General features: G+C 34.6%; 1 protein-coding gene across 1 annotated transcript in view; it reads right to left on the reverse strand.

Moving 5' to 3' along the window:
* The window catches only part of LRP1B (LDL receptor related protein 1B), a gene marked incomplete at both ends in the record, with an annotated part of 1,929,155 nt that overhangs the window by 1,044,050 nt on the left and 857,788 nt on the right, over positions 1-27,317 (reverse strand). The window contains one exon of the mRNA XM_080928219.1: positions 5,798-6,055. Coding sequence (XP_080784345.1) covers positions 5,798-6,055 — 258 coding nt within the window. The remainder of the gene's footprint in view (positions 1-5,797; positions 6,056-27,317) is intronic.

The following is a 27,317-nucleotide window of genomic DNA, read 5'->3' on the forward strand; positions in this document are numbered from 1 at the left end:
AAACTGGATTGAAGACTATCATATAGCATGAGCAGCTGGGGAGTGTAAAGGGTATTGAATACGGTCAAAGTACATAACCCAATACACAGATGGAACCCAATATTTTAAGAACACTTATACAACTTATAGATGAAAGAACAGACACATGACTCTAGTTAGAAAACTTAGTAATCAGGATTTAGCAGACATATATAACATCAAGCACAATATGGATGGGAGTATATTTGCATCTTATGTTTGCAAAATATATTTACAAATACTGAAAAAAAAAAAAAAAAAAAAAAAAAAAAAAAAAAAAAAACTGGTTTCCAGCATTGTAGTCTGGCATTTTCCCAACCACTGCTCTCATATGTCAGATGCTTGATGCTAAACAAGAGCATGATAGTCACAGTCTTCATATCCTGACAACCACAAGACGACTTACAGAGATGAATTTATAGAAAAGCAGAGTGTGAAGAAAGTTATTTTGCTTTGGCTTGTGTTCTCTTCCCTTCAAGGACTTAGGAAGTTCTTCCATGACTCTTACTGATTGTTCCTCACAATAATTCACTTCAAAGGCAATTTCAATACACTATCAAGAGAAGTATCCTAAAAGGACTATAGAGATAAGTTCTTAAACCAGCATCTTTAGCCATGTTAAAAAAAAAAGCAAAAAATTCTCAATAATGCTCTATTTTCAACCCTGATACTCCAAATCCCCACAGTAAGGAAGTGTGTTAATTAGCTTTGCATGCATTTAAATGGTAATTCATGTATCAGAAAAAGTTCCACATTTATGATTTCTTGTAAATTGCTAAGTAGGAAATAAGAGGTTTTAAAACTCACAAAAAGCTTAATATATCATGCATTTCCTCACAAAACAGAAGTTTGTCAATGAAAGTCTGTGTGAATAGAGGTGTAACACTCCTGCATGAAATGTTCTCTGGTCATATAAATGCACTTACTTTAACTACTTGTGCAAAAAATACTTCAGATGATATTCTAATAAAATGTTATATATTCTGAACAGCTAATAGTCAACCATAACTCATCTTCTAGAAACTCTAAGTTGGATAATCAAAAGGAAAATGATTTTTGAAAGATCATGTGAACATAGTGGTCATCATTAGCATGTCCTCTGGGGTCTATCATTAGAAGTTGATGAACTGTTGTTAGCACTTTTACTAAAATCTTGTTTTCTGAACTGATTGCTAAATGCATGCCATCTCTGGTGAGAAAGGAAAAGCATAAATTCCATGTTTAGTATGGGCTGTTAAACTGGAATATATTCATAACGAATCTGAATAAATAAGAGATTAAACTGTATCACAGGAAGTACAAAGTACTTCCCTACAACAGGATTTGTGTGGGAGACAGAAGCAGAGGATATAGGGTGCCAGCAGAGAAGCCAGAAGGTAAAGCTTTTTTATGTTTTAAGAAAATGAGAAACTATTACATTACTACGCTTTGAACAATTAGAAATCCTTTTCAATTCTTAAAATTTTAAAGAATGAGATGGACAACAAAGTCTCTATCCACTAGTAACAATAGTAAACCAAAATGAAGCAAAATAGTATGGTTTGATGGTATACACTTTTAGTCTCAACTACTCAGGAGATTGAAGAAATATAAAAAGTCAATCCTAGCCCTGCTTATGCATCAGACACCTAGGGAACTGTGACATCTTACCTCAATAGGTAACACACACACACACACACACACACACACACACACACACACACACACACACACACACACACACACGAGATAAAGTTTAAAGGGAAAATATTTTTAGTATATTTAAGATGTTAGTCTTACCCCCAGTACATCTTACTCTTATAATCAAAATCAATATTTTGTGATTGCAAGTGAACAAAATAGAGTATTTTGCAAACTATATAAAGATGATGAATCAGAGTTACAGGAAAGAAATTAAGATGAATAGAGGACAAAAACCAATGTTAAAACTAAAGAATAAATAATATTCATAAAGAATAAATAAAACCAAAACATCCATCCAGAATTTTATTTGCTATGTGTAGACTGATCTGCACATGAAAAAAAAGTCATAGTTTTGCTAAAAACAAAAGCAAACAACAGCTTAGAGAAGAGATCAAATCAGTGTGGAGCTAACTTCAAGCTAAAGGACAGGAAGTATTGGCTGTGCTATCATTAGCCAAGCATACTCTGCTGGACTGGAGCTAAGCCCAAAATGGCTCCATTTGTTGGATACAAAATTAACTCATAGAAATCAATAATTGCACTTCTTTATACAAATGATAAAGGGGCAGAGAAAAAAATTAGAGAAAAGAAACCCTTCACAATAACCACAAATCATATAAAATAACTTTGTGTAACTCTAAAAGAACATGAGAAAGATCTGACAATTTCAAGTCTTTGATGAAAGAAATTGAAGATATAAGATATAATATAATGTCCACTGAAAGGCTCTTCTCAGAAGCTGATTGTAACCCCACACAGGGACCAACAGTGGCAACTCACCTGGTTTTCTGGGAACTCTTAAAGACTAAACCACCAACCAAAGGACATACACAAGCTTGAATCCTGACACATATGTAGCAGACATGGAACTCAGTCTTCATTTCAGCCCCCAACAACTGGAATGGACACTTTCACCAAGTCTATAGTCTGACTGGTATCTGTGCTCCAAACAGGGCAGCTATGTCTGAACTCAATGAGAGAGAATGGCCCTATCTTGACAGAGACTTTATGCACTAGGACTGGGGGATACCATTGGGCTTCCCACCCTCTCATGGGAGAAAAGGAGGTGGTGCAGAGAGGGTTTCTCTGCTGGATGACTAGAGGTTGCAGTGATTGATGTAAATCAGTAAGTAAATTTACAAAAAATAAAGAAGTCAAGTCCATTCTAAGACATGGCACCATATAATTAGAGTATTCAGAATATTTGAGAATCACATATAGCAGAGTAAAACCGTGTGACAATATATCTTTAATAATAAAAATGAATAAAAACTATTCTAATCTACCTCATTCACTTTTGATGCAGCATCCTCTTGGAATCACCATTTTATTTGATTGCAATATCTGCGTTTCCACCAATGTTCTCCAAGAAAACATTTAAGAATAATTAACTTCAACAAATGTATTCTCTTAAGATACCATATTGAAAATCAAATTTATTTTCAAGTCAATTAGTTAAAATTTATCTCCCAAATTTATTCTTTGGAGAATAAGATGTCAAATATGACGTCAATGGTATCATGAATATAAACAATAAAACCAAGCATAGTTATGCTCTATCATGTTCTTCAGTGTTCCTTAATCAATATGAGTTCCCATGCAGGATATTGTATACTCTCATTATGCTACAATTTTGCTTTAAGGGTTTTCTAAGTGTTAAGCGGCAGTATATCCAGGGAAGCTACACAAGAAGCATTTGTAGGGCTTCCTGTGCCTTACAAGTCTTCATAACTCACCATTTTTACATCATTCGCAACCTTTAAAAAATTCCAATTTCCTGATACTAGTAGTATAGGTATAAGCATTTTGGTTTGTTAGAATTAAAAAAAAAAAAAAAAAAAAAAAAAAAAAAAAAAAAAAAAAAAAAAAAACAAGTTGGAAACCTAAAGAAGTAGTTAGAAGTTGTAAAGTCTGATGCAAATCAAAGCCAACAGACCATGCTTTCTATATAATGTTACCCAGCTCCCTAGAGTCTCAATTTTTCATCTATAAAAAGGCAGTAATAGCTTCCCATTGCATAGATAACCATTTATCATGATCAATAAAAATTTCATATCTGCATTTGGGAGATATTTCTATTCCTATCATTAAATTAAACAAAATTTTAAACTGCAAATGAACATGAAGCTAAGTTGTCTAAGACATGTTTTGACCCTTTAATTTTGTATAACACTTAACATCTGAGTTAAAACTTTTGTTTATTATAAATCAGAAAGGGCCCATTTTTTTGCTGGGTTGGGGATGAGTTTTATATGCAAAAAGAAAATCTACAGTGACTAAAAATCTCTAACAGAGTCCATGACAGACATACAAGTCTGCAAAGAAAGCCATTTTGCTATGTTTTGGTTAATTTCTCTAAACAGATGTTTGAAATATATTTTGTAAGATGTTTTCTAAAAGAACATGGTTTTTTTTTCTAATAAGTTCATATAAAAGGCAGCCAAAAATCGTGCTGAAAATTGCAAATGTAATCTCTGAAATATTTAATGGTGACATGCATTTAACTAAACTTCCATTGGCTCATTATTTTAACTTATATGATGTGACAGGGACTTTATGTAATTATACATGCAGGGAATATTCAAACTTCATTATTAACTCACAAATTGTCATGGTAAATGTAGAGCATATCATAGTCTGTGGCAGCTATGAAATGACAAGCGGCTACCGTGCAAAGCTTGCAATTATAAAAGAGGCCAGGCAACCTTGTCCACATTTCTGTCCACACTATCATTAAGTTGCAGATTCATACTTAAACACTTTTTCAAATTAAAAGTTACTATATTATTACATGGCTTAAATCAAACATCATTAAAATTATTTACTCTAAATAAAATGAGTCTACTTCCTTTTTATTCAGTTCAAAATATGCGATTCAGCCTTCTACAGAGGCTTGATAAAAGTAATCTTTCTTTGTATAGATATTTTGATATTTTATAATAAAATATTAGTAAGTTTTAAGTACATGTTTATAATTCTTATGGTGTGCAATTTTTTACTTTTTTCTTTTAAAGATTAATGATTTTTTTTATAATTCTCAAAGAATAAATAAATACTTTTAGGGAATAGTAAATGTTGAGAGAAGACAGCTGAATATGAGCTTGGGAGAAATCTTACATGATTATAGGTAATTCTTGTTTCTTGACCACATTTTATGCTATTTTTGGAGATAGATACATTTGTTTTATTAGGGGTAATCCAAATGAGTCAAAGACATGGTGCTTTGGTTCAAGACCAAATCCTGCATGAACCCACATTTGATATATGGCATGAAATACTCTTCTTTGTTGTGGCTGGGTGTGGACAACAGTCCAAATCACCAAATAGTTACTGCATTTATTTCAGTTTAGGATATTTTTTCTTAATTAAATTTTTAATTAAATGTTCATTTAATTTTAGCATATAAAATTAATGAGCACATCATTTTCTATGAAAAGAAAATAACTAGGTTCATGTTAAAATTCTAATGCAGGATATCTCAGAATATTAAACTAAATTTTTTACCTATGCAAGAGATAAGGAAGAGAGACAGAATGTGTGATTTGCATATTTGTGTAACCTTATAATTTTATTTTGTGGTACTATGCAGAGATAGAAGAATGATTACAAATTATTAAAAGGTCAAAATAAATCAATCAACAGTTGATATTTTAAAAAATAATAAAATGTACTGTTTTGCTTTAATTAAAATCAATACAGAGATTTTTTTCTTCCAGATGATCTATACCTAATAGTTTTCAGTGTATTTGAAATAAATAATATAGCCAGTAAGTCATAAGTAACAAAATAGTTTTCTGAATTTCTTCTTTTATTGAAATTCCATCTTTGTAGTCACATAGTGAACTTTATTTAAGTAAAAACTGTGAATTACATCTCAGGTGACACTCCAAGCCGTATGAAAGAAAATATTCCAATAAATATTGCAATTTTCTAATTAGGGACAAGGAACTACTGAACCTCTGTGTGTGTAACCACATGTGAACAAGTACCCAAATCTTACATGTGGCTCTTTAGCTAGGCTAAGTAGAGAGATAAAGAAATGGTGTAATGCTTAAGGAAATTCTGGATGGGTGAAGCAGAAAACTGAAATACTTACTGTGGAAGAACTGAAGATTGTTAATTATTCTTTGATCTTTCAATCTTCCTGATTGTGTCATCTGGCCACATCTGAGTTGAGGAACAGACTCTCTTGATTCAATCCAGCAAATCATTTCTTCACTATAAATGAAATCTAAAGTATGGATTTCATTTCTGTTGGCTGAGCTTAGAGTTGCCACTTTACTTCCATTAATATAGAAGAGTTCAATTGTTGCAGGACTTGCAACTAGTAACATTGGTGGCTTATCTGAGGGTTCTGAAATAAAACACAGGAAATTTTTATTAGGAAAGAGGGTTCGATATTGCTTTTTCAATGGTGCATTATCAACTAAAAGTTACTCCTGTACTTGAAAAACATCATTGGAATAGAAATAATAATTTCATGAAAACCTTTTTAATAAACTACACACACGTCTCATTGCATGCATCATTTCAGTCTCTGGGAAAATGTATTTGCTGAACACTTGTTTTCGTTATACCCTAAGTCATATTGTGTGGTCTGAATGTAAAGGAAATGCTCTTTACTTTTCTTTATGTAGAACAAGGGAAGTTCTGTGCTTTTAACTTTGTTTTTGTTTTATCCACAATGATGTATCTGAATGACCTTCTCTATAGTTGCTGAGCTTCCCTTGGGAGCAAGGACATGAGAAAGGTCACAAATAAAGTCTTTGGACAAGAACGCTGGAAACTCAGGCTCCTAGCAAGACGAACTTTTAACCTTGACCTCTCTGGCTATAGAGTGACCTAAGATTCAAACAAACAATTTTAGATGTAAAACAAACTTAAAGATCATGCTTTATGCAATACAAACATTTGTGATGTTACAGGAGATGTTATTGATGGAAAGGATAAAATTGTTCATGGAAACTAGTGTTTCTAGAGCGTGGCTTTGTGCTCAAAGTAGAATTGTTACTAAAGTACTGGAGAATTCCGGATTTATTTCAGCTATTCTTATGAGCTCTCGCAATGAACAACCAAGTCCTTTTGGCTCAGATTACAAATCTTTCAGTAATTGAATTCTCATAACCCAGGGCCACCATATCCTATCAAGGATCTCTCTCAAGACTTACTGCAGTGGCATTTCACCTGTTTTTCCTCCTCATACTGGTGCCTCCTCTAAATTGTCTTACATAACACCAGCCACAATTATGCCAACAAAACACATTGTAGATAATACCAACTTTATGTTCAATCTCTCAAAAGGTCACTCCACACAAAACAAAATCAGAATCAATAAAATGTTTTGAGAATGTTCCTATGTTGTCTTCTCCTTATATATTTACTGTTTTCCTTCATGTCCCCAGTACTGTTGTCCATGGTCATCTTGTTTTAAAAGGTTGCATGCTATGGGGTGTTCCTTGTATAAGCTATGGAGACTGAAACACATGAATCTCCTCTTTGAATGTCATCTTCTTATCCCAGTTTGACTAATGTTCATACCTCATTATTTAGACATACTTTTTCTGATGAGGATTTCTGTTATATCATATAAAGCTGCTAATCTCTTTTGTTCCATTAATTTTTACCAAGTATTTCTTTACTATCACTGCTACAGCACATATAGTTTTATATTTCCTCATTTATATACCTTAATTGTTCTATTTTGAGCATCTAGAAGGAAATATGAAAAATAGAGTGCTCATATAAGGAAATGAAATTTTTATACAACAGTACTCTTTGGTAACATACTGTGATACTTAAAAAGAAACACATAGAACATAATATACATTTTAGTCTTTGCAGATGAACTAGAAAAAGATTGAATAATCAAAAACTCATAAACCAAGTGGCCATAGGGAGGATTGTGAAATACAACCAAAGAAAATATATGTATTAGAATAACTATACAAATCTAAATTTCAAATCAAGATTACATGGTGGTCACTGGAATAATAAACAAATCAGGGTCTTTATCTGGAAGAACTCTCTCTTAGTCCTCTCTCACAATATTAAAAGGCCAGTCACAGAAAGTAGTCCAATGAATTTCATGAATACTGACACCCTTTCTCATAAGCACTTACTTTACTTTGCTTTGTCAGCATCCACACTGGCCAAAAGAAACCCAAACTTCCAACTCCAGTAGCTGCATGCTGCTGGCCCAGCAACCATGCCAGCCACCAAAACTGCACTATATCTGACCATACCAGAGTCTACCCTGAACAGCAGAACTCCAGCTTCCAACTTCTGTTAAAAGCCCTTGCTGAACACTCCAGCCAGTAGATTAGAGAGAAAATAGAAACCAAGGAAAAAGACACCCATTAAACAATGACAAACTCAAACATGCAGGTAGGAATGTAAGAATTTCCCCCAAAATTTGCTGGCTTAGATGCTAGTGTTAAAAACACAACCAACAACACACAGGGCAATTTGTCACCTACAAAGCCCAGCTCTCCTAGTACAGAAAGCCCTGAATATTCCAACACAACTGAATCATTAGCAAATGACCTTAAAATGAACTTCATGATGATAATATATTTCCATAAAAAAGGAATGGATAAAGACCTTAGAGAAATAAAGAAAAAGGCTAATGAATCCCTTAAAGAAAGCCAAAAAAGACACAGAAAATTAAGCTAACAGTTAATAAAAATGAATTAACCAGTTTAAGACATAAGAATGAAAATAAAAACAACAAACCGAGGGAGTTCCAAAAATGGAAAATGGTATGGACATAGAAACTAGACCCAAGAATCACCAACAAAATGAAAAAGGAGAAAAAAATCTCAGGTTTAAAAAATGATTTAAAAAAGTTACACCTAAAAATATTTCTGACACCAAATATCCAGGAAATCTAGGACACTGTGAAAAGACCAGACCTAGAATTAGAAAACATACAAAGAGTCCCAGTTCCAACAACCAAAATATATTTTTAAGAAAATGAGAGAATTTTTCTTACTTAAGGATAGGCATGCTTATTAAAGTTCAAGAAGCTTAATAATCAAATGTAGTAGAATATCAAATAAATTAGAACATTCAAGATATTCCACTTGCCACATAACAGTCAAAACACTAAACATACAGAACAAAAAATGAATATTAAAAGCTTCAAGGAGAAAACACCAAGTAATATATAAAAACAGACCTGTTAGAATTAACCATGACTCTCAATGAGATAGTATAGTCAGAAGGAAGACAACAGAGACCAGCAGAGACTACTACATCCAGCAATATTACCAGACATAGAGTAAAGAAGTTATGATAAAATCAAATTTAAGCAATAGCTATCCAAAAATCCAGGCCTACATACATTCTAGAAGAAAATTTTCAATCCATAAAGGTTAACTACTCATGAAAACATAAGAATTAGGTGATTTCACACTAGTAAGAACAAAAAGAAGATAAACACACATACATACTGGGGGGTCTAGAGGGTGAGTAGGAGGGAGTGAAGGGAGGGAGGGAGGGAGAGACAGAGGGAGAGGCAAGCAGGAGACGGAGGGAGGGATAGAGGGAGGGATAGAGGGAGGGAAGGATGAAGAAGGAGAGACAGAAGGGACTATTACCAACAATAAATACAACAACATATTAGGAATTAGAAATCATTGGTGAATGATATATCTCAATATTAATTGACTCAATTCCTTAGTAAAAAGACACGATCCATTATAATGAATATAAAAACAGGATCCATCCTCTGCTTCACAAAAGAAATAAAACTCAACACTAAAGATAGACATTACCACAGAATAAATTGTTGGAAGATGATTTTTCAAGAAATGAACTTACCTAGCAAGCTAGTGTAGCCATTCTAATACCTAACAAAATAGACTTCAAAGCAAAATTAATCAAAAGAAAACTTTGTAGATATGAAATAAAATATCCACTGAGATGCTCTTTCAAGTCTTAATATCTAAATGCAAGTGTACCAACACTGGTAAAGAAAGCATTACTAATTAAATCTTAAACTACATATTGAACCTCACACACTTATAGTAAGAAATGTCAGTAGCACACTCTGACCAACAGACAAATCACCAAGACAAAAATACTGGGGATAATAGACATTATGAACCAAATAAACTTAAAAAAATTACCTTCAGAATATTTCCTCACAACAAAAGAATACACCTTCTCTGTACCTCATGAAATATTATCCAACATAACTCAGAATCAAAACAGTAGAGATGTCAAAAGGCTTACAAATTTTTAAATCTGAGAAACTCTTTGGTGAATGCTGGCTTAAGGCGAAAATAAGAAAGAAATTAAAAAATTCAATGAGAATGAATGTATAACATACATCAACGATGGAGCACAATAAAAACATGGCTAAGAGGAAAATTAATAACACAAAGTAGCCACATAGAAAAATAGGAGAGATCTCAAAATAGCAAGTTAAGAACGTACCTGAAAGCTCTAGAAAAAAAGGAGGCAAGCATGCCTAAGCATGGTGGAAGAAAATTACCAAACTGGACTGAAATTAACAAAATAGAAATAAAAAGAACAATACAAAAAATCAATGAAAAAAAAGTTGATTCTTTGAGAAGGAGAACAAGATAAAAAAAACCCTTATTGAAGCTAAGTAAAACACAGTGAAAGAATACCCGAATTAACAAAACCAAAAACAAAAATGGGGACATTACCCTAGATGCGAAAGAAATCTAAAGAATCTTTGAGATATCCTTTAAAAATGTGTATTCTTGGGGAAGGAGCTGGAGGCCAACATGGCAGCAGACATAACTATTGTCTGCACCTGAAAACAGGTGGTTATGAGTATTTTGGTGTGTGCATTAATGTGGCAACCTAATTGAGTTCAGAATAGTATAGTTGTAAGATGCACAATGTCTGCCATGAAATTGGGATGTGTGTGTGCCAGGCACAGTAACAATTGGCCAATGGAAAGTGAATCTAAAGATTAGGTTACAAAGGTCATGGATCACCCAGGGCATAAGCAGCCAGGGCAGGCTGAGCAGACCACCGGGGTCAAAGGAAGCCCGGGTCTGCAAGTTCTTGGGTGCAGCTTGGAACTGCTGGGATAAAAATACTCCACAATGCCATGTTGCCCAAATGGTGTACTAGAGCAGCACCCTGGGTCAGAGAGAGCTGGAGGGCAGCCTACAGGTAGAGCATGGGAAACAGATCTAGTCTTTAGTTTTTATTTACTTTATTATTTTTTATTTTTTTAGTTTTACTGCAACAGGTGGAGAACCAATGTATTAGGCAAGAATTCACTAGATATTTAAATTTTTCAGCCTGGGAGAGTTTTATTTTCTAAGTAACAGGAGCCCAGCATCATGTTGAATCACATGGTGTCTCAAGCACAGAAACTTTAAACAAAATAAACACAGAAGTGGACTAGGATTGCAGGATGTATGTCCCCTGATGTGGTAAGTACTAGTAGCTCAGAGTTAGAAATTGTAAGCTGCTTTCTTCTTTGGCCAAAAAAAAAAAAAAAAAAAAAATGTTTAGAGAGTGTATTAAAAGGCTAGGTTATTTATTATAAAGATGGTATGAAGATTTAAGGTTCAAGTCTTTAAGGATTATCTTTAGTTTGTCTAACATGGAACCCCATGGGAATTTTGGGGTTAAATCCTGTTTAGAAAGCTGTCTGCTTTCTAACGATAGGTATTAAAGGAAATATGATTAAGTTTTATTTTATTGTTAGAAGAAGAGAGTACAGAGTTTACCCAAATCATGTGGGGGATTTTCACCCACTGTTCAGATGTAAGATAGGGAAAATTAGTCACTGATTCCAAGTAGAGAATGGTAATATTTTCAAGTTAATAAGGTTATTAAAAATAGAAGTCTGTAGCCCCAGGCAGAGTGTATAACAAACATATAAAGGTGGTTGGTGAATGAAGTTCTGATGCTCTAAACAAGCATACTAGATAAAAGCTGCCCACTTCCTATTGGCACGTATTAATAAATGTTTCTTTTAAAGATGGTATATTAAAGTCTGCAGGATAACTCTTATTCTATGTTTATGGGCTCCATGGGAATTTTGGGTGGATTTCCAGAGATGACAGATTATTATAGGTCTAAAAATAGTATCATACAGTATTTCAGTTTATTCATTTGTTTTATATTGTTTTAAAGTTCACAATGTGTGTGATGTTGAGTTTTATGGTCATATTATTTCTCTGGGAGAGAATACAAGATACAAGCTTGTCTGGTTTCTTACTCAGTGACATGCTAATTTGGGAGAAATGTTTTATCTTTGTGTTTTTAAAAAGGGTGATTAGCTCTGTATGTCTTCGAGAGTTATATGATTCAGATTTGATAGAGGGAGACTGCCTTCACAACTAGATTCAAGAAAATAAAACAGAAAGGCACTTGATGCTAAAATGTTGATTTGACATTTATGTAATGCAGAATGTGCAGCTATGGTGAAACTAATCTGAATGCTGAACTGGTTTGCTAGGATTTATAATCTCAATTACTTTCAGCCAGATACAGTCAAGACAGATATCAGATGCCACAACCAGTATTGTGTGGCTTTGAAAAGTCAATTCAACAGTCCCATTTTCCCTACCTACCTCCCCAAGGATATCTCAATGCCCATATACATCTTGAAAAAGCCAATGAAGATTCATTTATCTGGCTACCTGGACTCTGAGAGGAGAGGGACTTGTAGGTAGCTATTCTAAGGTTGGTTTATGAGGAATTTAGAAATGGCCATGATTTAACAGGAAGGAATTAGATAGATTGATTTGTACAGATAATCTTGTTTAGTAACTAAGCTAAAGTCCTATTGTTACAATTGTATAGAACTTATTTCTTACAAAATTTTTTTTTAAAGTACTAGGTTTTGACCAAGTACTTCTATTGATGCCTTTGCAAACTTCTGAGTTGATTAAACATAAGAATTAGGAGCCAAATAACAAATTCATGGCTTCTAGTTCACCGTTAGGGTGTTTTAAAAATATTCCTGTTAAAAATAACTGAGAAAAGTTAACAGGCAACAGTCCAGGTTACTTTATAGATAGATGGCTTTCAAAATGTCAGAAATCTCAAAATTATGACATTAAATGTTATTTATCTTTTGTTGAGACATATCTGTTCCTAAAAGTTCCCCTTTGCTGGATTGAAACCACCTATTTTACCTACAGACTAATAATGTCCAAGGAGGGCCACAATGCAGAACAGACAATTGATAATCGTTGCCGAGCTAGAATTATCAGACTTCCAGATTTCTGCATTTCAAAAGTCTGTCAGGTGATTTTTGTACCAAAAGGCTGAAGCCTTGCTCTCACATGTTGCTAACAGGAGACTTAGTGAAGATTTGTCCTTACAACATGTATCAGTTCTGGAAGCCATGTTAGATTTTCTGTTTATAGATATTTTGTCATTCTCAGATTACTGACAGAGTTGAAGACTAATTTAGTCTCATAGTTTACCTAAGCCAATTAACTTTTAGAAAACAATCATCTAGATAGTTATTCTAATGGTTATAGTTATGCACAGCTTATATTTGATAAAAAATGTGTTTTTCTAATTAAACAGAAAAGGTGATGTGTAGGATGATGTCATTATGCAACTAGGTGGATTCAGTCTATCATTGATTGAAAAGAAAGGGTGGTCAGGGAATATTCTAGGAAGGAGGGAGGTGGAAAGGAATGGAGGAGAATCAAGGAAGCTGGAGTAGGCAGAAGGGGAAGGAGATGCAAGCCAACATGGTGGCAAATGTAAATATTCTTTGCATATAAATACACATTTTTATGAGTAAACCAAAACAAAAACCAAAAAACAAAAACACTACTGCCAACAACAAATAACTTGTACTCTCAAATGTTATCTCCATTCCAAGTTTCCCCTGTGGAGAAGCCCTATCCTATATGTCCTCCTCCTGCTTCTATAATAAATTATTCAATTAAGAAAAAAAAGAGTAAAGCATCACTCTACATTGCCAAATATCAGAAAATAGAATATTTCTGCAAGTTCTGATATTGAAAAAGTTGGGGGAATGCAACAACCTGCCTTTTCATTATTCTTACCACATAATAAGTTTATAAAGAATAGTCATTAGAGGCTCCTCTAGCTTTACTATGTGTTGATCATTTTTAAGAGAAAAAAAAGCAAAAGAAAAAATCATCAAAAACTTAAGTTAAGTGCAAAATTTCAGGGCTCCTCTTACTAGAGCAACATGCGCATGCTTAGTAAAGAGCAACTGCCTTAACAAATATTCTGTTAGGTTTAAAAATAAGGTTTGAGAATGTTTGATTCCTAGGAGAGATCAAAAACTCAGGTGAGAGCAGATGCTAGAAAAGGTGTGGAGAAATAGGAACACTCCTCCATCTTTGGTGGGATTGTAGGCTGGTACAACCACTCAGAAAAACAGTCTGACAGTTCCTCAGAAAATTAGACAGTATTACCTGAAGACTCAGATATACCACTCCTGGGCATATACCCAAGAGTAGCTCCAACATCTAACAAGGACACATGTTCTACCATGTCCATAGCAGCCTTATTTATAATAGCCAGAAGCTGGAAAGAACCCAGATATTCTTCAAAAGAGAAATGGATACTGAAATTGTGGTGCATATACACAATGGGGAACTACTCAGATATTAAAATAAGTTCATGAAATTCCCAGGCAAATGGATGGAACTTAAAGCTATCATCCTGAGTGATATAATCCAGTCACAAAAGAATACACAAAGTATGTTCTCACTTATAAGTGGATATAGCCTCAAAAGCTCAGAATACCCAAGAAACCACTCACCAAATTTATGAAGCTCAAAAAGAAGGAGGAACAGGATGTGGATGCCTCAGTCTTTCTTAGAAGGGAGAACAAAACCCTCAAAGGAGGAAATACAAGATCAAAGAGAGGAGCAGGTATTGAAGAATAGATCTACAATGACTGCTTCACCTGGAGAACCACCTTATATGCAGCCACCAAAGCCAAGCACAATTGCTGATGCCAAGAAGTGTTTACTGGTGGGAACCAGAAATGGATGTCTCCTCAGAATCTCTGACAGAGTCATATAGATACAGATGAGGATGTTTGCAGCTAACCATGAGACTGAACTCGGGGACTTAAATGAAAGAGCTAGAGAAAGGACTGAAGGAGCTGAAAGGGGTTTAGCAATCTTGTCGATTTTCTCAAAGAACCAGCTCTTAGATTGGTTGATTATTTGTATAGTTCTTCTTATTTTTCTTTGGTTGATTTTATCTCTGAGTTTGATTATTTCCTGTTGTCTACTCCTCCTGGGTGTATCTGATTCTTTTTGTTCTAGAGCTTTTAGGTTTGCTGTCAAGCTATTATTGTATGCTATCTCAAGTTTCTTTTTGGAGGCACTCAGAGCTATGGGTTTTCCTCTTAGCACTGCCTTAATTGTGTCCCATAAGTTTCGGTATGTTGTGACTTCATTTTCATTAAATTCTCAAAAGTTTTTGATTTATTTCTTTATTTCTTCCTTGACCAAAAAAAAAACTTATATTCTTTTGTTTTTGGATGAAATATTCTATAAATGTCTGTTAAATCCATTTGGTTCATAACTTCTGTTAGTTTCACTGTGTATTTGTTCAGTTTCTGATTCCATAATCTGTCCATTTATAAGAGTGGGGTGTTAAAGTTTCCCAGTATTATTTTGTGTGGTATAGTTTGTGCTTTGGCTTTAGTAGACTTTCTTTTATGAAAGTGGGTACTCTTTATTTGAAGCATAGATATTTAGGATTGAGAGTTCATCTCAATAGATTTTTACTTTTGATGAATAAGAAGTGTCCTTCCTTGTCTTTTTTGATGTCCGTTGATTGAAAATCCATTTTATTTAATAATAGGATGGCTACTCCAGCTCCTTTCTTGGGAATATTTGCTTGAAATATTTTCCCAACATTTTACTCTGATGCAATGCTTCTCTTTGCTACTGAGATGTGTTTTCTATATACAGCAAAATTCTAGGTCCTGTTTACATATCTTTTCTAATAGTCCATGTCTTGGGGAATTGAGTCCTCTGATGTTAAGAGATATTAAAAAATAATGATTGTTTTTTCTTGCTTTGTTTGGTTAGAGGTAGAATTATGTTTGTGTCATTTTTTATCTTTTTGTTTTCTTTTTTGTTTTGGCAAGAGGTTTATTTTCTTGCTTTTTCTAGAGTGTAGTTTCCCTTGTATTGACATTTTTCATCTATTACCCTTTGTAGGGTTGGATTTGTGAATAGATATTGTGTAAATTCGGTCTTGTCCTAGAATATATTGCTTTTTCCATCTATAGTAACTGTGAATTTTGCTGGATATAGTAACCTGCACCGGTATTTATATTGTTTTAGGTTCCTCATGCCATCTGTCCATGATCTTTTAGCTTTCATATTTGCTGCTGAGGTGTCTGATGTGATTCTGATTGGTCTGGCTTTATATGGTACTTGTCCTTTTTCCTTACTGCTTTTAGTATATTTTCTTTGTTTTGAACATTTGGTGTTTTGACTATTATATGTCGGGAGGAATTTCTTTTCTGGTCCAATATATTTGGAGTTCTATAGGCTTCTTGTATGTTCATGATTATCTCTTTTTCAGGTTATAGAAGGTTTCTTGTTGAAGATTTTTACTGGGCCTTTAAGTTGGAAGTCTGTGCTCTCTTCTACCCCTATTATCCTTAGGTTTGATCTTCTCTTAGTGTCCTGGATTTCCTGGGTGTTTTGAGTTAGGAGCTTGTGAATGGTCATATTTTCTCTTACTGTTGTATCGATGCTTTCTATGTTATCTTTTGCCCCTGAGATTTTCTTTTTCATCTCTTGCATTCTGTTGGTAATGTGTGTATCTATGACTCTTTCCTAGGTTTTCCATCTCCAGAGTTGTCTCTCTTTGTGTTTTATTTATTGTTTCCATGATTGTTCTTAGATCCTGGATGATTTTGTTCAATTCCTTCACCTGTTTGCTTGTATTTTTCTTTGTTTCTCTAAGGACTTGTACTTGTTTTTATGTGGTCTTCTGCATTCATTTAAGGGAGTTATCCATGTGCTTTTTGAGACCCCCTATCATCAGTATGAGGCATACTTTTAAGTTCCAATCTTGTTTTTCTGGTCTGTTGAGATATACACTCCTTGCTGTGGTGGGAAAGCTGAGCTCTGATGTTGCCAGGTTGTCTTGGTTTTTGTTGATCAGATTCTTGTGCTTGCCTTTTGCTATCTTCTTATCTTCAATGTTAGTTGAATATATTGTCCGTGAATGGAGCTTGTCTTTATTGTGCACCTGTGAGCTTCAGGCATCAGAGGAAGATTAGTCCTGGGTGTTCAGCAGTGTATGGGCAGGAAGTGAATTCCAATGGCAATGGGCTGGCTCTAGCTCTGGGTGCAGATGGAGGCCTGAATGGCACAAACCCAAGTTGTAGTGAAATACGAATAACATGAGAATATCTGGAGGTCCTTCACAGACAATTAGTGGAGAGAAAAAGTGGGCTCACCTGTGGGCTCAGTGGGGAGAGCACTCCTGCATCTCCTTTGGGTGCTCTGTTTTTTTCAGGCAGGTTTCCAGCTCTTATGGAAGTGTGCCTGATCTCACTGTGGCTCTGGGCCAATATGAGATAGAGGCCTGACCAGTGAGATCCCCAACTGAGGTTATTATTTTTTAAGAGAAATAGATCTAGTGGAGAAGAAATGTAGGGGAGGACATGGACGAATGGAAGGAGGGAAATATGCAATCAGAGTGGAATATATTATATGAGAGAAAAAATTTTAAAAATTAAAGAAAATTACCTCAGTATAGCCATAGGCATAGTTTTATATTTGTAAAGACTCTTAAGCTTGGCATAATAAAATCAAAAAAACATAGCAAAGAAAACAAGAACATGGCCATGACATTATAAAATTAGGTGTCTTATTCAGGGTTTCTATTTCTGCACAAAAACATCATGACCAAGAAACAAGTTAGGAAGGAAAAGGATTATACAGCTTATACTTCCAGATTACTGTTACCACAAAAGAAATTTAGGACTGCAACTCAAGCAGGTCAGGAAGCAGGAACTGATACAGGGGCCATGGAGGGATGTCACTTACTGGCTTTCCTCCCCTGGCTTGTTCAGCTTGCTTTCTTAATGAACCCAGAACTACCAGCCCAGGGATGGCACCACCCACAATGGGTCCTCCCACTCTTAATCACTGATTAAGAAAATGCCTTACAGCTGGGTTTCATGCAGGCATTTCCTTAAGGGAAGCTCATTTCTCAGCGATAACTCTAGCTAGTGTCAAGTTGATACAAACTAGCCTGTACAACTAACTCCTTATTAACTTACACGGAAATACATCACATTATTCAGCCCCAAGATCTAAATAACTATGGCCTTGCCTGACAACAACAGAAGAGAAGGCCCTTGATCTAGGGGAGGCTTGATATCCTAGCATAGTAGGATGCTTGAGCAAGTGGTGGGAAAGAAGATTATGGGTTTCGTACAGGATACTCTCATACAGGCAAAGAGTCCAGGGCCTAGGGTGGATGTAAAACGGGGGGGGGGGGAGGCTGATAGAGGAGCAACTGAAAATTGGGATATCATGGGATGGAGGGTTGGTGGAGGTAGTAAACTGGAAGTGGGATATCATTTATAATGTAAATGAATGTAATGATTAATAATTTTTTATTCCGTTTATAATATCCAATCTTTTTTGAAATTCAGTTGGTTTAAAATTCAAAGTCTCTTAATTATGGGCTCCACTAAAGTAAATTATTACTTCAAGAAAGGTAAATATCAGGGCAGAGTCACAATACAAAGAAAATCAAATCCAAACTGTCCAATACCTGGCATCCATACACTCTCTTTGGGCTCCTCTAAGGGCTTGAGTCTCTTCTCCAGCTGTTATAGCATACATCTTGTCTCCTAGGCTCCAGCTATCTGAATTCCACTGCTGATGCTGTTCTTGGTGGTCATCTCATGGGACTGGCATCTCTAAAACACTGCTCTCTTCTGATGCAACTGTATTGTGCTTTCACAAGTACCCCTCATAGGCCCTTTTATATGGTGCTAAGCCTCAACATCTCTGCATGACCCCTTCAGTCCTGGGCCTTCAACTGCCACTGAGGCTATTCCTTTACCAATGGCTTCTCCTGGCCTCTCACAGTACCAAGCATCAGCTACTAACAAGTACCATTTGATTGACTCTTATACATAACCAAGTCTGTCTGCTAAACTGAGATACAACATGGCTGCCTTTGGAATACAGCTTCTTTGTGTTCTCAGAAAACACTTTCTGGGGGATTTGACCTTAGTGATGCTGGTCTCCACTTAATCATTGTTAATTTCTTTGTTACAGTTAGGCAGCATCAGTAGTCCTAGTAATGCAAAGACTTCACTTTAGTAGTTATAGCATCTTGCTAATCAAAAGTGATGCTTCAGTCCCAGTGAACCAAAACCACAGAATCTTCAGAATCAAAAAAACAATGGCTCCAATAAGAGACTTAAATCTTCCCTCTGAAATTTCCCATGCCAGGTCTCCGTTATTTGCATTGTTTGTAACATTACCTTTCTAGCTTCTACCAAAAACCACACAAAGCTCTTAATACCCAGTGGCTCTTCTAGCCCAATGTTTTAATGCCCTTTAAAAAAATCTTATCCAAAACAAGGTTAGATTGTCTCAGGAATACCCTACTCTGCTGGTACCAATTTTTCTTATTCAGGGTTATGTTTCTGAACAAATATCATGACCAAGGAGCAAATTGTAGAGGAAATGATTTATTCAACTTACACTTCCATATTGCTGTTCATCACCAAAGGATATCAAGGTTGGAACTCAAGAATGTCAGAAAGCAGGAGCTGATACAGAGGCCATGGAGAGATGTTACTTACTGGTTTGCTTTCCCTGGCTTGCTCAGCTTGATTTCATATAGAATCCAGGACTACCAGCCCTGGAATAGCACCACTCACAATGGACCCTCTCACAGTTGATTATTAGTTGAGAAAACGCCTTACATCTGTATCTCATGGATGCCTTTTTTCAAGGAGGCTCCTTTCTCAGTGATAGCTCCAGCTTGTGTCAAGTTGATACATAAAAGCAGCTAGTATACTAGCCCAAAATTGCATACACAGAAGGGTTGAGCATAAGCCAATGGATAGGTAGTAGTGAAGTGCAAAGATGATTTCTACAATAAAATGGTCATTCACGAAGCTCAGATAAGTGGTACAGCATCTCTGCTTAGTGTACCAATGTCAGAAGAACCCATATGAGCCCTGATAGTCATTGGGCTTTTCTGAAAATCTCTTAAATCTACAGTGAGACTATGCTACACTTGCCCTCTACATTCAGAATTCACACTTGGTCTTTCTGTAATACTTTTGGATTGATCCTTTGCTAAGTGACCTTGGGAGATTTGAAACCAGAGAGATTATAGATTTCTCAGTTTAGAGAGTCTTAAATGTCCTTGTTATCAGATTTACAAAGATAAGCTGACAGCAATGTCAGTGCTTATTGTCTCCATGTGACATCAGAAATGAACTTATAGAATTTTCCTCTAGCTTAAGACAAGCTTCTGATGAAAGCTTCTTTGCTGCAACCATTTAAGCAAATTGTAAATTGTGACAGGCACTTCTTAGCTAGCAAGAAATGTGAAAAAGATGCCGAGACACTTCTGAGATTTGTCAACATAGGAAAACTTGTTTGACAAAATATTTATACTTTGGTAGCTGACTTTTAAATAATCAGGTGATTATTTTAATTAAAAATGCATGTCACAAATTTTAAGTCCTTCCTCCAAGGTAACAGAAAACACCAACAGGTAAGTTAAATGATGAATAAACTGACAGTGTTTGAAACAGGTTATCCTTAGAAATCACAAATGCCATACTGCAGGAAGAATACTTACAATTTAATTATGAAATACATTAAATAACATTTATATATTCTGCTGGCTAGTAACTATTTTCTTTAGACATGAAAATCTAATATCTAGTGTAATGTATAAAGCCCTTCAAATACAGAAATACTGAATATCATTGAAATCTAAAGATAGAAATCAGGATGACTTAATGCCATGAATCAGCTCTGATTTGTAGAGAGTAGTATGTAAGTCCACTTGCACTCTCTCTGGTCTTCACAGCTAACTGCACGGCTCCACTAATAAAGATGAACTGCTTCCAAGAATAATCTGATGCCATTACTCTGTGTCATCCTATAGTCAATTGAAAGTTTTCTTGAAGGAGCAATAGAAAAACACTTCATATGAATTTCATCACAGAGATAACCAAATCAAAGTTTAGTTAGATGTAATAAATATTAACCTTCCACACAGAAGAAATCGAATCTCCAGAAAGCAGTGGCCAACACTCCAGCTTAGAGAAGGAAGGCAAACTCAATAATCCCCTCCATTGGGCTGTCAAACACATTCAGGAGATTAGTGTCACACAAGTGAAAATAAATGGAGTTGGGCTGGTAACATGACTCACTGGTAGAGCACTTTGAAAGCATGGTTAATGCGGTCAGTTTGACTCCTAGCACTGCCTCTGGCCCACAAAAATTAAAACATATGGTGATAGCTCTTTTTTTTTTCTAAAATATAATGGCCACATTAATCTCCTCTTCCCTCTCATTTCATTTCTTAGTAAAATAAATTATAATTTGGATATGAATAATATATACTTAGTATAGTATAATACACAGTATGGTTTATAATAATAGTGAAGTAGTATATATCCTTATAGTAGTATCATAGTATAGTATCCTACTAATAGTTTAAAATATATTATTTATAAAATGAAAAAACATAAACTAAATAAAGAATATTCAATGTAAGTATATATTGGGCTAAGAATCATCATATTAGTTATCTGTGGTGTAACTTATTTTACAACATTTTATTTTTATATTGTAATTATGCTGAATAGATCTCTGTGTAAATATCCTTTGTTGAGTTAACTAATGTATTTAATGTTTACAGATATTAGGTATACGATGTAGTCCAACCATATGCCTTCATGAAAGATTGAAACTGTTAAACATATTAAGGTATTTCTTCAAGTATCTAACCTTTTTTAATGAAGGTTGCTTCTTTTCACATTAAATTTCTAGTGGGAAGGGTGGCACTTGGTCGAGGCTCATTGCCCCAGCAAAGAGTGATTCTAGAGTGGGGATTCAAAAATCGCTGGGTGGGTATGGTACACTCTTAAGGTCCAAGGGGAGGGGAGGGGGACTTTGGGAGGGAGACTTGGAAAGGGGACAACACTTGAAATGTAAATAAGTAAAATAATCAGTCAAAATATTTCTAGGGATATAGTTGCAAAATTGTGGATACCTCTTTTTTTTTTAAACTGGGTTTTAAAACACCTAAATATTGATGGCAATTCCTTTTATTTTAGGGTTAACTAAAATACAAGGTCTTGATATACACAAATAAAGTAAAAGGACTTATTTTAGAAGAAATGACTGCAAGAAAAGAGCAGGTAAGTGAGAACCATACACTGGAGAGAAAGTGACTGCAGTCTTTTTAGTTTCCTGAAGGCAAAACATGACTGACATCCTGAAGAACTTCACAGTGATAGACAGAAAGCTGACACTTGGGAGGATATTTCAGGAGTCAGGAAAGAAATACATGTACCTCTTTTTTAGCAAGGTAAATATTCATGACTATTAGTTAAGGTCTAATATTATCCATACAATGCATATTAGGAAATGAAAGTGTTCAGAGGTTGCGTAACCTAAGATTATACAGCCAGTGTACAAAAACTGGATTCAAATAAAAAAATAAAATTAAGAAAGTAGTATGGCATATTGAATGTTAGAATGATAGACAGTTTTAATTAGAGATACAGTGGGAAGCAAGTGATAATTCTATATAGGTTAGAAAGTGAACGAAACTGTGTTTTAAAGAAACAAAGTGAAGACTATGATGCAGGATAGCCATGTGCTAGTACAATACAGAGAAATTAATAAATATACATTCCACCTCCAAAATTACTGGTATTGCATGTATTTTTCAAGTGATCCACTATAATCCATATAAGATAGTAAGGAAAAATCAAAATGTCACACACACACAGACATATTATTTATATATGTAATTTTCTATTGGAGCTTTCAATACTTCTTCCATATTTATATTTAGGATTATATAAAACTATAAAATGCTGAACAAAGATTGTTTTGTGTGATCTTTCTCTGCATTTGATGTTCTGAATGCTTCTTATACATTAGGAGCATGATATATATGTATATATACATTTATATCAATATATGTTTCATTCTCCTCTCTCTCAACACACGCACACACACACACACACACACACTAACACCTATTTTATGGAATAAATTGAAAAGCAATTAAGTCAGAGAGACCTTTGTTCCATTGTAGACAGCAGAAAGAGTTACATGCAGCATCTGCAGTATATAGAGAACTGATCATCAGAGAAACCTAAACATCAGAGAACCCACAGAAATTAACAGAAGAACACTTTCAGGATGCTTCTTTATACTAAACTCTGCATATTACGTAACTAATAATATTGATCATATTTCATTTATAGAATGTAAAGTAAATTCAGAAAATATTGAACATATATGAACTATTGAAATTTTAATTGAATTTTTAACTCTGAAGTTAGGTAATAAGAATGAAAGGAGGAAGTGTTGTATCAGGTGTAGACTTAGGTCTGTCAAACAAAACAGCTTGCTTAGTGATGCTTAATATTGTAATGATTCTAACAATGTCAATAATATGATAGATGTAACCACAGTTCATGTGGGCATTTTAGAAACAGATGGTAGACAAGATTATAAATTTGATTAAAATAATTAGGTGCACATTCTCCACCAAATTCTAACTGGTGCTGTTAAAATGTTTGCTAATGAGAATTACCCAGACCAATGGTTCTCAAGCTTCTGAATGCTGTGACTCTTCAATTAGTTCCTCATGTTGTGGTGTCTGCCAACTATAAGATTATCTTTGTTTTTACTTAATAATTATAATTTTTTTCTATCATTATAAAACATATGCTAAATATCTCTGTTTTTTGATAGTCCCAGGCAATTCTTGTGAATGGAGTCATGATCCACAATTTGAGAAATACTGATCTTTACAAATGACAAGTCTCAGATTTTAAATGAACAATTATAAATTTATCAATAAATGTAAGAAAATTTCAAAAGGCATAAAGACATAGGTCAATGAAGTTTAAGAAAATGAATACCCAAATGTGATGGTTTGTATATGCTTGATCCACAAACTGGCACTATTAGGAGGTATGGCCCTATTGGAGTAGGTGTGTCACTGTGGGCATGGGCTTCAGGACCTCATCCTAGCTGCCTAGAAATGAGTCTTCAAATAGCACCCTTCAAATGAAGATGGAGAACTCTTCTAAGCTCTGCATGCACCATGCCTGCCTGGATGTTGAGCATGTTCCTGCCTTGAAGAGGTTGGACTTAACCTCTAAACCAGTATGCCAGCCCCAATTCAATGCTGTAATTTTTAAGGTTTGCCTTAATTATGGTGTCTGTTTCCAGTAGGAAAACCTTTAGATACCATGTGATGTCTAAGAAAACACAAATGTAAAGCTGATGGAAATGGAAATGGCAAAGGCAATCCAGGATTCAAAACTGAAATTTAGTACATAGGGACACTGAAGAGAACTCAGTCGCAAAGAAATATGGAATTGAAAAGCCCAATAACTGAACTAGAAAAGTCAAGGGAAAATATTTCAAGTAAGACTGAACTAAGCAGATGATATGATATTAGGACTCAACAATAAACTGGAGGATCTTGGAGAAGTATGCAAAAAGAAAATGAAAAAAATGAAAAAAAATTAAATCTTTGAATTATAGTCATAGATGAGAAAAAATTCAAGTTCAATGTCATAGACCGTATCTTCGAAAGATCAAAGAAAAAGCTTTCTCAAACCAAGATAAGATATATATACCTATGCATATAAGCACATACTAAGATCACAAAAAAAATCACTTTCCTTGGCATATCAAGGTTAAAATTCTAAGTCTATAGAACAAGGAAGAAGCCCCAAAAGCTGAAAGAGAAAAATGACCAGTCAAACACAAAGAATAATCTATCAAAATAACAGCTTATTTTTTAGTGGAAAATTTGAAATTCAAAAAATCCATGAGCAGTGTACTGCAAGTCCTAAAAGACCATGGCTGCCAAAATAGATTGAGGTACCCAGTTGTCTTAGGGTATTACTGTTAGGAACAGACACCATGATCTAGGCAATCTTTATAAAGGACATTTAATTGGGACTGGCTTACAGGTTCAGAGGTTAAGTTCATTAACATCAAGGCAGGAACATGGCAATATCCAGGCAGGCATGGTGCAGGCAGAGATGAGAAGAGTTCTCCATCTTCATCTGTAGGCTGCTAGTGGAAGACTCACTTCCAGTCATCGAGGATGAACGTCTTAAAGCCAATCCCCACAGTGACACACCTACTTCAATAGGGCCAAATCTTTAAATTAGAGCCCCTCCCTGTGCAAAGCATATTCAAAGCATCACACTAGTAAAACTCCACCAAAATAGAGTCTTTACTCCTATGACAGGTGTTCTGAGAACTGGAATGAAGGTACAGTACATTGTACCAAAGGAAGAAGGTAAGAACCAGCACCACATGTCATTTGTAGTAGTGACCCTAATGATGGTACAATAATGCCATAAATGTTGTCCCTTTATAAATATGACCCATGCCTACCTAACACAGCTCAGTTGCCTAAGATCCTAGATAGATAGGACATAGGTTTAAGGAAAAAAATTAAATACCATTGTTCTGCTAAAGGAATGTAGCAAGAAAATAAGATATATGAATCACTTAATTATCACCAGAGGTGTTTTTGCATATAGTAGTTGAGAACTAACATGGAGTCCCGAAAGCAGATAATATGCAAAAAGGGAAGGACTTTGAATCACTTATTGGTAAATAAAATGTCTTTATGAAATCTCTCTTCTCAGAGTTTTGGAAACTATGTAGTAAAGGATCTGGAACTATTAAAGAAGCAGTGATGAAGGAAGACATCAAAAACAGACTGTCTTCAGATACAACAGGGATAACGCACAGAGAAACTCACAGACTGATGAAATATGTACAAAGCCTACACATTTGCAAGGCAGACAACCAGACAGAGGCCTAGCACTATAAGCAGGAAGTGAACACAGTTTTTCATCCCCAAACAAGAAACTATCTCTAAGAGACAGATCCATTTGCAAGGACAGAATTAGTCCTGACCAATGCAGTCTCACTTTTAAAACAATTACATTTAGTGGTAAGACCAATGTCCAGAAGATAATTGCTAACACAAAATGAACTTTTTAGTAATTTTTCGAGTCAACAATGAAGATTTAAAAATTCTGAAGGATGCGATAGCAAACCCTAAAAAATGAAGAGACATTGAATGTTTATAGATTTGTACCATATCATTAATATATTTAGTCTATCAAAAGTCACATACAGAGTCAATGAAATATCAATCAATGTTCAGTTCTCACTTTTCACAGTGAAATAAATCCTAAAAATTTCACATAGAATCCCAAAAGAACAATGCTAGAATGACTAAAATGTAAAGGACTTTAAGATAAAGGTATAATAATGATATATACATATATACATAAGTATGTTTGTATATATTATGAATATATAATCCACATATAATTATATATGTATTTACATGTATGTATATATATGGTCAACTATACATATATGAATGTATATATACATATATATATAAATATATTACAGTAAAACATATATAGATTCATGAAAAACTGAAGTTACGAATAGGAAAGCAAAAAATCAGCTTAGGGTTTGGGAGAAGAGTAATAAAGACTGGGATAGCAGAGTACAAATGTATGTGAATAAGAAAATTGAAACATGTGAACAGGGCTTTAATTTAGTAAAGAATAAAAATACAGAATGTGAAGGAGCAAAAAGAGTGAAATAACTATAAAAAATTATGAGTCACATTACTATCTATTTACATAAAACCGCCTAAACTGCATATAAGTCTACATATTCATTCATTCATTGTTTTAATGAAAATTTCCATATGGTCTAGCAATTTTCCCTCCAAGGAAAATAGACCATGCAACAAAATAGCAAATATGAAACATGTGAAGCTCCATTTTAAGTTGCTTATGTTTAATCTAGAGACTCCAAAATCATTTCAACCCATTGTTCTCAGTTGCCTCCTGGATTTGGAAGGTAAGTTTTCATTGCGAAAATGACATGGACTTTGACACAGGGTCCAGTGGATCTGAGTGGGCTCTGAAAGCCTCCCTCCAATGGTACTAGAAGTTTCTATTCAAGCTTCTAAAGGATGATAACAACCAATAGTCCTTCCCACATAGGATGTCTATTAACTATGACAATAACAGTATGAGAATATATCACTAAAGGTTTAATAGAGAAATGCTTATCTTGGTAGAAATTAACAACTCTAATTGAATATAGGTACCACTCAATAAGAAAAAAAAAAAACATGCCTGGTAATAGAACCTAACCAGTTACTCAAGATTGGTGAGTCACATTTCTTAGAATAAAACTGAAAACTAGCATTTTACCAAATCATCATAACCTAAATTTATTCTTAATAATTTAACTATAATGACAACTGTGTTCTAAATATTTCTCATTACATGTACAGATAGTTAAAGATCTCACCTCTCATCTTTATAACAGACTAAG

This window comes from Micromys minutus, assembly GCF_963924665.1.
Source record: "Micromys minutus genome assembly, chromosome: 13".
In the NCBI taxonomy this organism is placed as follows: domain Eukaryota; kingdom Metazoa; phylum Chordata; class Mammalia; order Rodentia; family Muridae; genus Micromys; species Micromys minutus.